Below are 13,606 nucleotides of genomic sequence, written 5' to 3' on the forward strand. Positions count from 1 at the left end.
CTCTTCTCCTCCACACCTCCCTGCAAGCATTGTCTACTTCCTCCTGACTCTGGCTCGCCTGTTGGATGTTCCGCAGTCCTTTATATATTGTCCAGAAGTGCTTCTGTTCTTCCGTTCACATGACTTGCCAGCACTTCTGGGTCAGATGGAAAAGTCAAGTTTTCCATCAGCCCGAAAGTATTTCTGGGCTTCTGTCCCAGTGACTTGATAGTACTTCCGGGCTATGTAAAAAGTATGAGTCCCAAGGTCCTCTCTCAGCGTCCCCTGGCAGTGCCCATGATATCCAGCAACAACAACAACAACAACATTTATTTATATAGCACATTTTCATACAAACAGTAGCTCAAAGTGCTTTACATATTAAAGAATAGAAAAATGAAAGACATAATTATAAAAAATAAATCAACATTAACATCGAATAAGAGTAAGGTTCAATGGCCAGGGGACAGAAAAACAAAAAACTCCAGACGGCTGGAGAAAAATAAAATCTGTAGGGATTCCAGACCATGATACCGCCCAGTCCCCTCTGGGCATTCTACCTAACATAAATGAAACAGTCCTCTTTGGATTTAGGATTCTCACGGAAGGGCTTGATGATGATGATGGTCACGTAGACTTCTTCCTTTTAATCCGTCCATCATTGTTGGAGCATCATGAAGCTTTGAGTAGGTGGAGGTGGCGCAGGCCACCACCACAAAGAAACGGAAAAAGAAACAGAAAGAGAGTAGGGGTCAGTACCGATTTTAGAGCCACCATGAATAGTTGTTATGATGAATTGAACATACAGAGTATCAGGATTAAGTTAAATTACGATTAAAATGAAGTTATAAAAGGCCATGTTAAAGTAATGTGTTTTCAGCAGTGTTTTAAAGTGCTCTACTGTATCAGCCTGGCGAATTCCTATTGGCAGGCTATTCCAGATTTTAGGTGCATAACAGCAGAAGGCCGCCTCACCACTTCTTTTAAGTTTTGTTCTTGGAATTCTAAGGAGACACTCATTTGAGGATCTGAGGTTACGATTTGGAATATAAGGTGTCAGACATTCCGATATATAAGATGGGGCGAGATTATTTAAGGCTTTATAAACCATAAGCAGAATTTTAAAGTCAATCCTGAATGACACAGGTAACCAGTGTAGTGACATCAAAACTGGAGTAATGTGTTCTGATTTTCTTTTCCTAGTTAGGATTCTAGCAGCTGCATTCTGCACTAGTTGCAAGCGATTTATATCTTTTTTGGGTAGTCCTGAGAGGAGTGCGTTACAGTAATCTAGTCGACTGAAAACAAACGCGTGAACTAATTTCTCAGCATCTTTCAGTGATAAAGAGGTCTAACTTTACTTATGTTTCTTAAGTGAAAAATGCTGTCCTAATGATCTGATTAATATGTGATTTAAAATTCAGATTACAGTCAACAATCACCCCTAAGCTTTTTACCTCCGTCTTGACTTTTAATCCTAATGTATCCAGTTTATTTCTAATAGCCTCATTGTATCCATTATTGCTGATCACTAAAATTTCAGTTTTCTCTTTATTTAACTTGAGAAAATTACTATTCATCCATTCTGAGATACTAGTCAGACATTGTGTTAGTGAATCAATAGAATCGGGTCATCAGGTGCTATTGATAAGTACAGCTGTGTGTCATCAGCATAGCTGTGGTAGCTCACGTTGTGCCCTGAGATAATCTGACCTAGCGGAAGCATGTAGATTGAGAATAACAGCGGACCCAGGATAGAGCCTTGTGGAACACCATATTGGATATCATGTGTCTTCGAGTTGTAATTCCCACAACTAACAAAATATTTTCTCCCTGTCAGGTAGGATTCAAACCAATTTAAGACACTGCCAGAGAGGCCCACCCATTGACTAAGGCGATTTCTAAGAATGTTGTGATCAATGGTGTCAAATGCAGCACTCAGATCTAAGAGGATGAGAACAGATAAATGGCCTCTGTCTGCATTTACCCGCAAGTCATTTACTACTTTAACGAGTGCAGTTTCTGTGCTGTGATTTGTTCTAAAACCTGACTGAAATTTATCAAGAATAGCATGTTTATTTAGGTGGTCATTTAACTGCATAATGACTGCCTTCTCTAGAACTTTACTTAAGAAGGGCAGGTTAGAGATGGGTCTAAAATTTTCAAGAGCCGAGGGGTCAAGATTATGTTTCTTAAGTAGGGGTTTAACTACAGCAGTCTTAAGACAGTCTGGGAAGACCCCAGTATCTAGTGACGAATTAACTATGTCAAGAACATTATCAATTAGCACGCCTGATACTTCTTTGAAAAACCTTGTTGGTATCGGGTCAAGGGCGAGGTGGAGGTTTTAATTGAGATATTATTTTTTGTAAATCAGGTAAATCTATCCTAGTGAAAGAGTTTAATTTGTTTATAACAGGATGTTGGGGTTTAGGGGGATCCTTAGTGTTGGGGAGATATACTATGATGCCAAACCCTAAATCCCATGGGGCCCTGCAGGTATCCAGGGCACCTCTGTGTTGTACAGAGGCTGTTATCTAGCATCTTGGGGGAGACAGTGTCCAAAAGTAGCTGCCTTCCCCGTCCTTTCATTCTCAGGGCATCCCGGCTACGTTGAGCTGCCAGCCGTCTGTTACACATGCCATAAAATTTACCAACTAATGAACAAGAATTGGAAACTTTGGAATATTCATTTATGTATCTACTTTTGGTGTTGATATTTTTAAGACTGTGATTTAGAGTTTGTATTATATGGAGATATGTTGATAGATCTTCATCATGAGTGATTCTTTTTTTTTGATGCCATTATTCATTCATCACTAGTTATGGCAGGCTAATACAATGTAAAACACATTATCACTCCCCTACCAACACTGCCAACGTCACCCTGATTTTCCACGGCACTTCCCATGCAGCCCCCATGACTTTTTTTTGCCTCGTCCCCTTCCTGCAAATTCATACCACTGGCTCTGCTTCAGACCACTCACTTGGGGGCAGAGGCAAGTTCTTCTGAACTCACTTTCCCCAAATCCATGAGCTGAGCCAATCTAATCTAGGATCCTTCCCAAGTCTCACTGGTAGCCACGTACACAGGCCAACAGATTAAAGCAGCAGAGCAGATCTTATTTGTTCTGCTTTTTAAGAGTTTGATCATCTCTCTCTCTCACTCACTCAGTCACACACACTCAGGCACACATCCTCTGCACAGCTCTTCTGAATGGCTTTGCCCATTATGACGATGTCTCTTTCCCAGATCTGCGTGGCCATGCCAGAATTTTAATGCCAGAAATTCCTTTTCCTCCTATAAGGGCAATTCTTTAAACTGGAATAAGGCATGACACTTGATGTAGATCTATTAAAAAAAATCATCCTTTGACCTAAGTTTAGTTTGTGTAGGATTTACTGTAGTGCGCGTAAGAGAAATGTAATCAAAGTAGCTGTAAGTTCATGGGAAATCAGATAAAGTGAACCTCCCATGTTTAGTTTACTGATGAAAAATGAAAGCGACAGCACCATCGTTTAGGGGCACATTAAAGTCTTTTAGAAGTCCATGTGTTCCCAGGCAGTTGAAAAAATTGGGGGTATTCATTGTCAGGTTCATCTGGTCAGTGAGCCTTTGCAGATTGTTACTTTTTATCCACAGTCCCTGGACAAAGCTGCAAACTGACCACTGAGTGGAGACTGATACTCAGACTGTAGTTCAGCTCCTGCAGCCACAAATAACTATAAATAAGAAGGATGAAAAAGTGCTTAGAAAAATTATGGCACCTGCTGAGGTCTGTCGTCTATATTTATTTAGCTTGCATCTGCTGTACTTCAGTTTACTATTAATTTATTGTGTGCACGGTCCTGGAGACTTTTATGTGTTTGATTATTCATTCATTTGTTAATCTAATAAACAAACAAGTCCCCTTAAACACTGACATTAGATCCAGGCTTTAAAATACTTCTACTCTAAAAGTATGCAGTATCCATGGTGCAGATTTACAACTTAGGTGTAATACTTATAAGTAAAGAACGTATTATTAATTTAAAGCTAAAACATACAAAATATTCTCATTATAGTAATAAAAGGCCATATAACTGATACACAACATATGATAATTACTTGACACTCTTATTTTTCCATTTTGATGTAATGCAGGTTTGCTTTGTGGTGTAGTCTGTCAGTCTCAGGCATGAGGTAGGACGGAGCATCAACACTGGACAAGAAACCAGTCCACTGTGGCATCACACAATTACAATTAAAAACAGCACTTAGTGAATTGCCATTATCACAGTCCTCTACTTGTTATTTTTAATGCTTTGATGGAATCTTGTAGTCCATAGGCTGATAGCTACACATGACAAATGAACTATATAACAGTGCTTGTAAGTTTTTATATATATATATATATATATATATATATATATATATATATATATATATAGTGACAGATAAGGGGCTATCGCTCCCTTGAACCCCTGTCCAAGACTCCAGACACCAGGAAAAAGTCCAAAGGTTGACTTAATTTTTATGCAACAGTGCACAAATCACCCTCTCATACACGAGTCCATGAGCCTCCCTACAGCGAATCCTTGTGATCCCCAAGGTATCCAGCAGGGCTGGGTATAAAAACTACAGAGTCCATGATGCCCTGCTGGAACTCGGGACATGTCTATGCTGTTGGGAGAGCTCCTCTTGGCGGCCTGGGGGTGAGGGCCGGCTTCATCTACCACAATATATATATATATATATATATATATATATATATATATATATATATATATATATATATATATATATATATATATATATAAAATCCAACGTCTGTCTGTCCGCTTTTCACGAGAAGAACTACTTAACGGATTTAGATCGGGTTTTTTTCTATTATTTGCTTGAACATTACAGTTGATTTTGTGACTTCTGACATCGAGCTAAGTATCATAGTTCACTTGCAGAAACAATTTATTCAGGCAGAGCTTGCGGGCCTAGGGGAGGTGAAAGCGTGATGTCAGGAGTGGGGAGCCAGGCAGGGCCCTCCTTACTCACAAGTCAGCCTCGGAGCGTACCTTGCCTCTGCCTAGCTAGTGAATGAGAGAACTACTTAACGGATTTAGATCTGTTTTTTTTTTTTAATTAGCTTGAACATTCTGGATGATTTTGCGACTTCTCTCATTGCACTAAGTATCATAGTTTGCTTGCAGGAGCAATATATTCGCGCTAATCCGAGACAGAGGCTGCTGGCCGAGGGGAGGGGGAAGCATGACTTCAGGAGTGGGGAGCCGGGCGGGGCCCTCCTCATTCATGCGCCAGCCTCTATTCGAATTAGTCTACCTCTGGCCATGTTTTGGAGTGTACCTTGCCTCCACTTAGCTAGCGATACCTGTTTGTTTATTGATTAGTAAAGTTTGTCCTGTTTCAGGACTATGCGGGCCACAGCTAGTACTGTATAAGCACACTTTAAAAAATGAATTCTGTATTTGTAGTATGTTGATCTGAAGAGTGTTTTAGTGAAAGGCCCCATAATTGTCACTGACCTGCCATTATCTTGTTAAATGCACTGTTATTCTTATTTGTGAGTTAAATGCAAGCAGCAGAGATGCAACTAATTACTTAGTAAACGACAAGAGAATTGTCACATGTAAGTAGGATTGATACACTGAAATAAAAATCAGTAGCCAAGTTTAAAACTCAGAAATAATTATTTTTCTAGGGATTCATTTGTTAGTTTTATTTTGAAACATGTTCCATATTTTATTACAGTTTGGGGACTAAGGTTCTGTGCCAGTAAAATGTATTCACCCCTTAAAAGTTTTTACCTTTATTCTTATGCAAAATTGAGTCTTAATGGGTTTAAGTTGGCTTTTTTGACACTGATCAACAGAAAAGAGTCTTTAATGTCAAAATGAACACATATCTCTGCAAAGCAGTCTAAATGAATTACAAATGCAAACCACAAAATAATTGATTTATCCATACGACACACCTAAATCAACACTGGTGCAGCCAGCTGGTTTTTAGAAGTCACAAAATTAGTTCAAGTCACAAGTTACAGAGGCTGAGATTGGCGAGATTGTGTATCCAAGTGTTGCTCAGGTACTTCACTTGTCACATCTTTCTGGAAGAGCAGTAAACAGGAAGCCACTGTTAAAAAAAAAAGAAAAAAGGCACATGACATCTGGGCTAGAGTTTGCGAGATGGCACATTGGAGACTCAGGTGTCAGTTGCAAGACAGTTCTAAATTCTGATAAAACCAAAATGAAATGTTTTGGCCATCACACTATATGTCAGATTTGGTATAAGCCAAACACTGCATTTTATCAAAACACATCAAGTTCACTGTGAAGGAAGGTGGTGAGAGCATCGTGATGTGGGACTTGTGAGGATACAGGGTAAAGGGAATGTAGCAAAATACAAAGTAATCCTGGAAGAAAACCTCATATAGTCCATAAAACACATGTGTATTGATAAGTACAAAGTATTTATGAGACTAAGCATATAGCCAAAGTTAGCTGGGAATAGCTTAAAAACAGCAATGCTAATATCCTGGAGTGGCCAAGTCAGAGTCCACATCTCAATGCAAATGAGAGTTTGTGGCTGGAGTTAAAAAAAGCAGTTCACCCACAATCCCCTTACAACCTGACAGAGCTTGAACAGTGTTGCAAAGAAGAATCAGGAAAAGTGCAATGACAGAGACCTGTGCACACAGCCTCAAAGCTGTCATGGCTGCCAAAGGTGCAGCTACTAAATGCTGACTTGTATGATCAATTATTTTGTATTTTATATTTATTAAATTTGGATCACTTTGCAGAGATTTTCACTTTGAGTCTTTTTCCATTGATCATTACCAAAAAGTCAAATTAAATTCATTGTGATTCATTATTGTATAATTACTAAATGCGAACATTTCTAATGGGGCGAATAGTTTTATATACACTGTATGTGCACCCTCCTCTTTTATAAGTGAGATGCAATGACATCACAGGTTATGAACTGTCAGTACCATGTAACTAACAAATGGGGTCATTGCTATGAACAATATAGTGGCAAACCAACATTCTAATTGACAGTGGTTATAAAAAAGTCATGAGAATTAATCAGTCATTCTCTAACCCGCTATATCCTAACACAGGTACATGGGGGTCTGCTGGAGCCAATCCCAGCCAGCACAGGGCACAAGGCAGGAACAAATACCTGGGCAGGTGGCCAGCCTACCGCAGGGCACATACACACACACCAAGCAAACACTTGGGACAATTTAGGATCATCAATGCACCTAACATCCATGTCTTTGGACTGTGGGAGGAAACCCATGCAGACACAGGGAGAACATGCAAACTCCATGCAGGGAGGACCCGGGAAGCGAACCCATGTCTCCTTACTACGAGGCAGCAGTACTACCACTGCCCTACCATGCCATCTTCATCAGAATTATGTTAAAATAAATCAGATGCCAAAATAATAACACATTTTACACAATAAAATATTACAACAGGAACAAACATGTTTTATTAGGTGAATTCACTTGGGCCGTCCCCTTATACCCCTTAAGATACAAAGATGAACCCTTGTTGGCCATGAACAGATGATCTGGTGATATTTGTTAATGAATATAGATAGATAGATAGATAGATAGATAGATAGATAGATAGATAGATAGATAGATAGATAGATAGATAGATAGGAAAGGCACTATATAATACTAGATAGATAGATAGATAGATAGATAGATAGATAGATAGATAGATAGATAGATAGATAGATAGATAGATAGATAGATAGATAGATACTTTGTTTTTCCACAAGGGTAGTGTAATGAACTAGCTCACTATCCAGGATGGGTTCCTCCTATGTATTTCTTTCTATTAGCTTCTTGTGACCATAAAAAGTGGCCTTTGGGTGTGAAAAAGATTACATTTTTTGATAATCCAAATCTGTGGGATTTATCATTAAGTAAGATTGTATGTATTATCTTGACATAACCCAGCCTGAATGAACGTGGGCTTCTGGCATTGCTACCTATGATCCTCTGGACAAGCTGTCCATCTGGTGAATTAAAAAATATTAAGAATGTTACGAGCACAAAACAGAGTTTGCCCTAAATGTGCTTCTTCTCACTGTCCCCTTCAGCAGTTCCAGTATTTGAGAAAAAACAACTCTCCTAATGTGAAACAGCTCTCGGTGTTTAGAGGCTGCTGTTTCCATGGTTATGCCTGCCAGGCGTTGCTTTTCGGCATGTCATCTGCTCCTCTCCTGTTTTTGCTGAGTATGCGGGGTGTGTGAGTTACAAGCGAGTGAAAAAGGTGCAATGTTTGCTAATGTCTCATGTCTCTGTCTGTGTCTCCCTTTCTATTCCCCTGCCTTGGTAGATGGGCTTCTTTCGCCGAAGGTACAAGGAGATCATCGAGGCAGAGAAGAACAGGAAAGACAGTGATGAAAGCTGGGACTGGCTCCAGAAAAGCCAGTGAGCAAATGGCTTATCCACTGACTTCAAGGGACTACAGCTCTACCAGCTTTTTGGTTTGCCCCACTGAATCTTTCATATGTGGAAGAAAGAAATCTCCTCCTGATATTTCGGAGGACTGCTAATTATTTGGTTTTTTTTTTTGCTGCAATTTTTGATTATGTCTGTGGCGCTCTTCCTGAGTTCGGAAGTCATGTGAGTTTTACAGGAAGAGTTCTGTGTTTTCTGTCATTTTTTGGTCAAAGCTGAACTTTAACCAATAGAAAGGGATGAACTGCAATAATATGGGTGGACATCAGATCGTAAAATGTGGTAAAAAAAAAAAAAATAACCCTCAGGGTATGGAACTCTTGTCATCCAAAGATATTTTTTATACATATATGCTTTTTATACTGAATCTGTCTTGTAACAAATGTTTTGTATCTTTTGGACATATCTACATATTTCTTTCAAAGCACTGACTATTTACAGCGATGTTAACAAAAAAAATAACAATATTTTTAGAATATTTTAAGCTAAAACTTGATTAGGGAAAATGAAGGTGCCTACAATTGAAGTGCTCCGGACATTTCTAGAAGTGCCTTAGAATGTACACATTTGATCGAGGGGTCAGCGGTCAAATGAAGCCCAACTGCAGATTTGAGCCCTTAATGTGAGTGGGTACACAGCAAGTCAAAAGAAGCCGAGATATCAACGGGCACTTGAGATCCAGGCGGGTTTTTTGTTCGTAAGCAGCTGAGGCACTAGTCAGCTCGCATTTTCACAGATATTGCGCATTTTTCATTGTCATGAAAAATAACTGTAATTGAAGACGTCTCCGTTTCATTGTGATATTTTCCCCAAATACAAAAACAAAGGAACAAAATACTAAGTTCATAAAGAATTACCAAGTGGGAGCGGAATGATGGGCCATGTGGTCCTGAAAGAAGGAGCCAAAAGATCTAGCAAAGCTGCCAAGCATAATTCTTTTTTAATATAATGCTGATCATGTGTTTTGGAATTCTTCATTTTTTTAGCCAATGGCTTTGTCAAATATTAAGTGACATAATGTGAGGTACACATGAAGAGAATATGATCTGCTATTGTCTCATCTAATACCACCCACCTGTCCATCTCATAACACCTTGCCTTGGTGGTAATGGCCACACACAAACACTCTTCTGTTCTTCACCTCACACTTCCTGGCTCTCCTTTTTCTTTTTCCATTATTATGACCACCCTTACCCCCCTCCTGCTTGCATTTATAATTCCTTAAATTGCATTAAAATGTCACATGTACTCTTGGGAAAGAGGCATCCAACTGAAGTAGGCCCATTGTGATGATGCTGTAGAATGTATTACTGTATTGAGATGCTTTTATTGAAAGAGCTTGAGTCATTGACCAGAGGGTGAATCTTAGATCAGGCTTAGAGGACAACATTCATTTGACAGAATGGTCACCTCTATGACCCTCAGCAGGACAAGAGGATTATAGAGGGATAATGGCCTTAATCCTATTGTTCATTCATTTTTCAAGCTCAATTTCTCCTTTACAGGGTTGTAGAGTCTATCTTGGTAGTCCTGGGGACAAGGCAAGAACCTAGAAGAAATCATACAGTGCCAAGAGAAAGCTACAAGGACATGTGGAGATTGGGTAGACTCCACACAGACAGAGATTAGGATGGAAGTTGAGTTTGGGTTTAGAGGGCTGTGAGGTGACTTTACTCTCCCTTCATTTTTAGTATGAGGTATGCCTTACATTCTTCAGGCTTTGGAAGTAGATTTTAAGGTTTTGAGTCGGCAGCTACTCTTTCAATACTTCTCACATCTCCAACGTTTCGTGTCAGATGGTGTAGATGTACAGTAGAATACCCAGTCTGATAATTTTAACTGTGTTTATATGGTTTATCTTGAATTTAGCTAGAGTTTGAGACATATTGTATTGTGTATCTCTTCCCCAAGGCAGAAGTGTCCTGACAACAAAATGATTCACTTCCTATATTATAATTCCATGGAAAGGAATGGGTTTTATTTTCAATACACATCTGCTTTGGAGACCAGTGACTCACATCTCTCTGGTTCACATTTATCAAGCTGAAGTGGGTGGGTTATGACTTTGAGGCAGCAGCACCCTGTGAACACACGCTGTGACAGCTGGAATCGGGCAATGATGACCTGCCATGTTTATTGCATCGATAATGAGGAAGGCAGCATGGCAGTGCAATGGTTAGGACTACTGCCTCCTAGTTCCAGAGGCTTAGATATCAACCTCAGTCTGGTCACTACTTGTGTGGAATTTGCTGTTTCATCCCATGTCTGCGTGGGTTTATTTGAGGTACTCCAGTTTTCCTCCCTTAATCCCTAAACTGTGTGACCTATGGTCAACTTGGTCCCTGCTTGGCACCTGATGCTATCAGGATAGGTACCTTAAAAATGCAATGAAGTGGTTAGAGGTGGTCTTTCCACTGACACAGGAAGAAAAACTTATACTGGTGTAGAGGGTCTCTGCCTTAGACAGATCTGCTATTAGACCACAATGAATTTGATGTGATCATAACCGGTTTCTTTAGCTCAGCTTTAGATCCAAGAGACATAATGGCTTAGTCATTGGCAGAACTGTCTCTTTGCTCCATGAGCCTAGGTATGATTCCCGTCCTGTTCACTATCAGTATGGAGCTCATTCCCTATAATCCAATTTTTATCCAAGCATCCCATATGCCTGGACAAAAGTTCGACAGGCATCTCTAAACTGGCCTTGAAGGAGTGAGCATGTATTTGTGTGCCCTTTGATGGTCTGGTACCTTGCTCAGGGTTGGTTCCTTCTTTGTACACAATGTTGCAATAAATACATTTAGAGAGTGAAGGAAAAATAAGTAGATTTTGAGAGGCTGATGTGATGGGATCTGTTCACTTATGCCAGTTCTGCTTAGCTATTTTAAAACTGGCATGTCATCAGTCTGAAATTATGGAAGTTTATACTTTAGTAAATATGAAGTGTGGGTAACTCTGAAGTAGTAGAGTATAAGGAGTATGTGTCTCTGGGGCAGACCTGTCCTGAGAACAAACTGAATTGCTGCCCAGTTCTTCATCAGGCTGACAAGGCGGGCAGGGGACAGGTGATGTTGCAGACATCTGCTCATCTGTCCATTTTCTGCGTTCACCTGAGTTCAGGATGCTTTTTATGAACCATGAGAATCCGTTCAATGAGCAACTTGAGCCAATTAGTTTTAGTTGACTGAGAAGTCAGCGTTTCACAGGACCTGAACTTACATTAGTGGTAGGAGTGATAGTCATAAAAAATGACTGCAGCTACACTTGTGCTGCCCACACCACTGGCAAATCTGAACGGCCATGATAAAAAAGGTGTCCCAAGTCAAAAAAGGGAACATAGCTCATGAACCAATAATCTCCTGCTCGCCAGATCCATGACAGCTGGCTTAAAACGAACCAGCACCCTAAGTACTGTAGCTAACCCAGTTCTGAAAACTGTGCCCTCCACTGAACCTGTGGTGGTTTTGAAGTCCTGTTTCACTGATACAAGAACAATGCACATGAACTCTTTTATTTTAATTGCTGTCATTAATATATTTGGTGGTTTCTTACATTTCAAGTTATTAAAAATCAAGACATTCTATTGGATGCTTCAGTATCCTGGAAATACATAAGCTGTTAAGAAAAAGAGGATTCTGTTTGAAATACTGTACTTGATAGTGGTGTTTATTTCCATATTCAGTGAATTCTTTACTAGGATGGTGGAGATGCATTCCAAATTAGTAGGAAGGCACCCCCTAGGGAATAAACCTTATTATGGATACACCATAGGAAAAAAATAAATCTTACTTTTGGCTCCTGTAATAAAAAGAAAATAAAACACTGAGAAGCCTTGGCGTGGCCTGTTGTGTGGTTATGTCTGGGATGGGGTGAAGCAGGATTAGCAACACTGATCCGTACATGTCCTGGCTCTGTTGGCCTTCTCTGTGTTTCTCTTTTGAATGTGTCCCTCTGCTGGCTGAGCATCCAGAACTTATGCTCAAGTCAAATCCCAATGCTGGCACACACTTTGGACCTTTATGAGTCACACAGCAGAGCTTCTGTCCAGCAACCTCAAAAGCTCATTATAACACTTTTGAGATTGAACCAGCCTTTTTAATCAGTTTGTTTAGCCTGTTGGCATCACCTGCACTAATGCCATTTCCTCAGCACACAACTGCATAGAAAAATACACTGGCCACAACAGATTGGTAGAAAACATGTGGCTTGTATACACCAAATGACCTCAACCTCCTCAGGAAACAGAGGTGAGGTGATTCTGACCCTCCTCCTGTGTTGCATTCAACTTGAAAGGTGCTAAAAAATCTAAAACTGATTATGACCCTACACCCCCTCAAAGAATTCCTCCTACCATCAGCCTCAATAATTTACCCCGGGATTAGAAATCTTCATTTTTAAGCTACGCACACCAGTGAGGCAGCCAACAGTCATCGGCCAGACACACAGAAATGGTGACACCTGGCTGAACTCGGCCTGATTTAAATGGCAACACAGTGAAGCAGTTGAGGTGCTCGCCAGCCTTCTGTGGCTTTGTATGGAGTCACAGGCAGTGGGGCACATGGTTGACTGCTTCTTGAGTTATAGCAAGAGAGAAAAAAAATAGTGTTTTTGTATTGTCATTTGAAAAAATATGGATTTTACTGTTCTGTCTCCACCTTCTCCCCATAAATTAAAGCAGCAATATAAAAACACAGAGTAGTCTAGACCATTGAGTGTCTCGTTTTTTGTTTTTGTTGCATTTAAATTCGTTTGTCTGAGTTTTCCACAGAAGCTGCAATTGGGTTAATAGGTGGCCTAAGTGGAGGGCCGAACTTACAGAACTGTGAATCGACAAGAAAGGAGATCAGAGACTGGGAAACAAATGTGAGGCCAGCAAACCCCCCAGGCTGCTTCCATCACTCTCACTGAAATGAACCGCACACAGGGCCCAACCGGAGACGTATCCAGCTGTTTGCTTCCCAGCCTTGGGCAATGAAACCAGGCACTCTGGCTCAAATCCCACGAAGAGGTCATTGTGCACACCAACCCTTATCTGCTGTCCATTGTTTAGAAATGAGGACATTGTGCTTTGTTAATGCTTTGGCCATAATGGATGGATGCAATATAAAAAGGTGGTTGTCTGCCTGATCCCTGTTCAAGACCATTGAATG

The 13,606-nt window shown here is 40.2% G+C and overlaps 1 protein-coding gene across 1 annotated transcript in view; it reads left to right on the forward strand.

Moving 5' to 3' along the window:
- Positions 1 to 13,151, forward strand: part of itga9 (integrin, alpha 9) — a 336,927-nt gene extending 323,776 nt beyond the window's left edge. The window contains exon 28 of the mRNA XM_039736193.1: positions 8,332 to 13,151. Within this exon, the coding sequence (XP_039592127.1) occupies positions 8,332 to 8,430 (99 nt within the window). The 3' untranslated portion in view covers positions 8,431 to 13,151. The remainder of the gene's footprint in view (positions 1 to 8,331) is intronic.
- The last annotated feature ends 455 nt before the right edge of the window (positions 13,152 to 13,606 follow it).

The sequence above is a fragment of the Polypterus senegalus genome, chromosome 15, assembly GCF_016835505.1.
Source record: "Polypterus senegalus isolate Bchr_013 chromosome 15, ASM1683550v1, whole genome shotgun sequence".
Classification (NCBI taxonomy): domain Eukaryota; kingdom Metazoa; phylum Chordata; class Cladistia; order Polypteriformes; family Polypteridae; genus Polypterus; species Polypterus senegalus.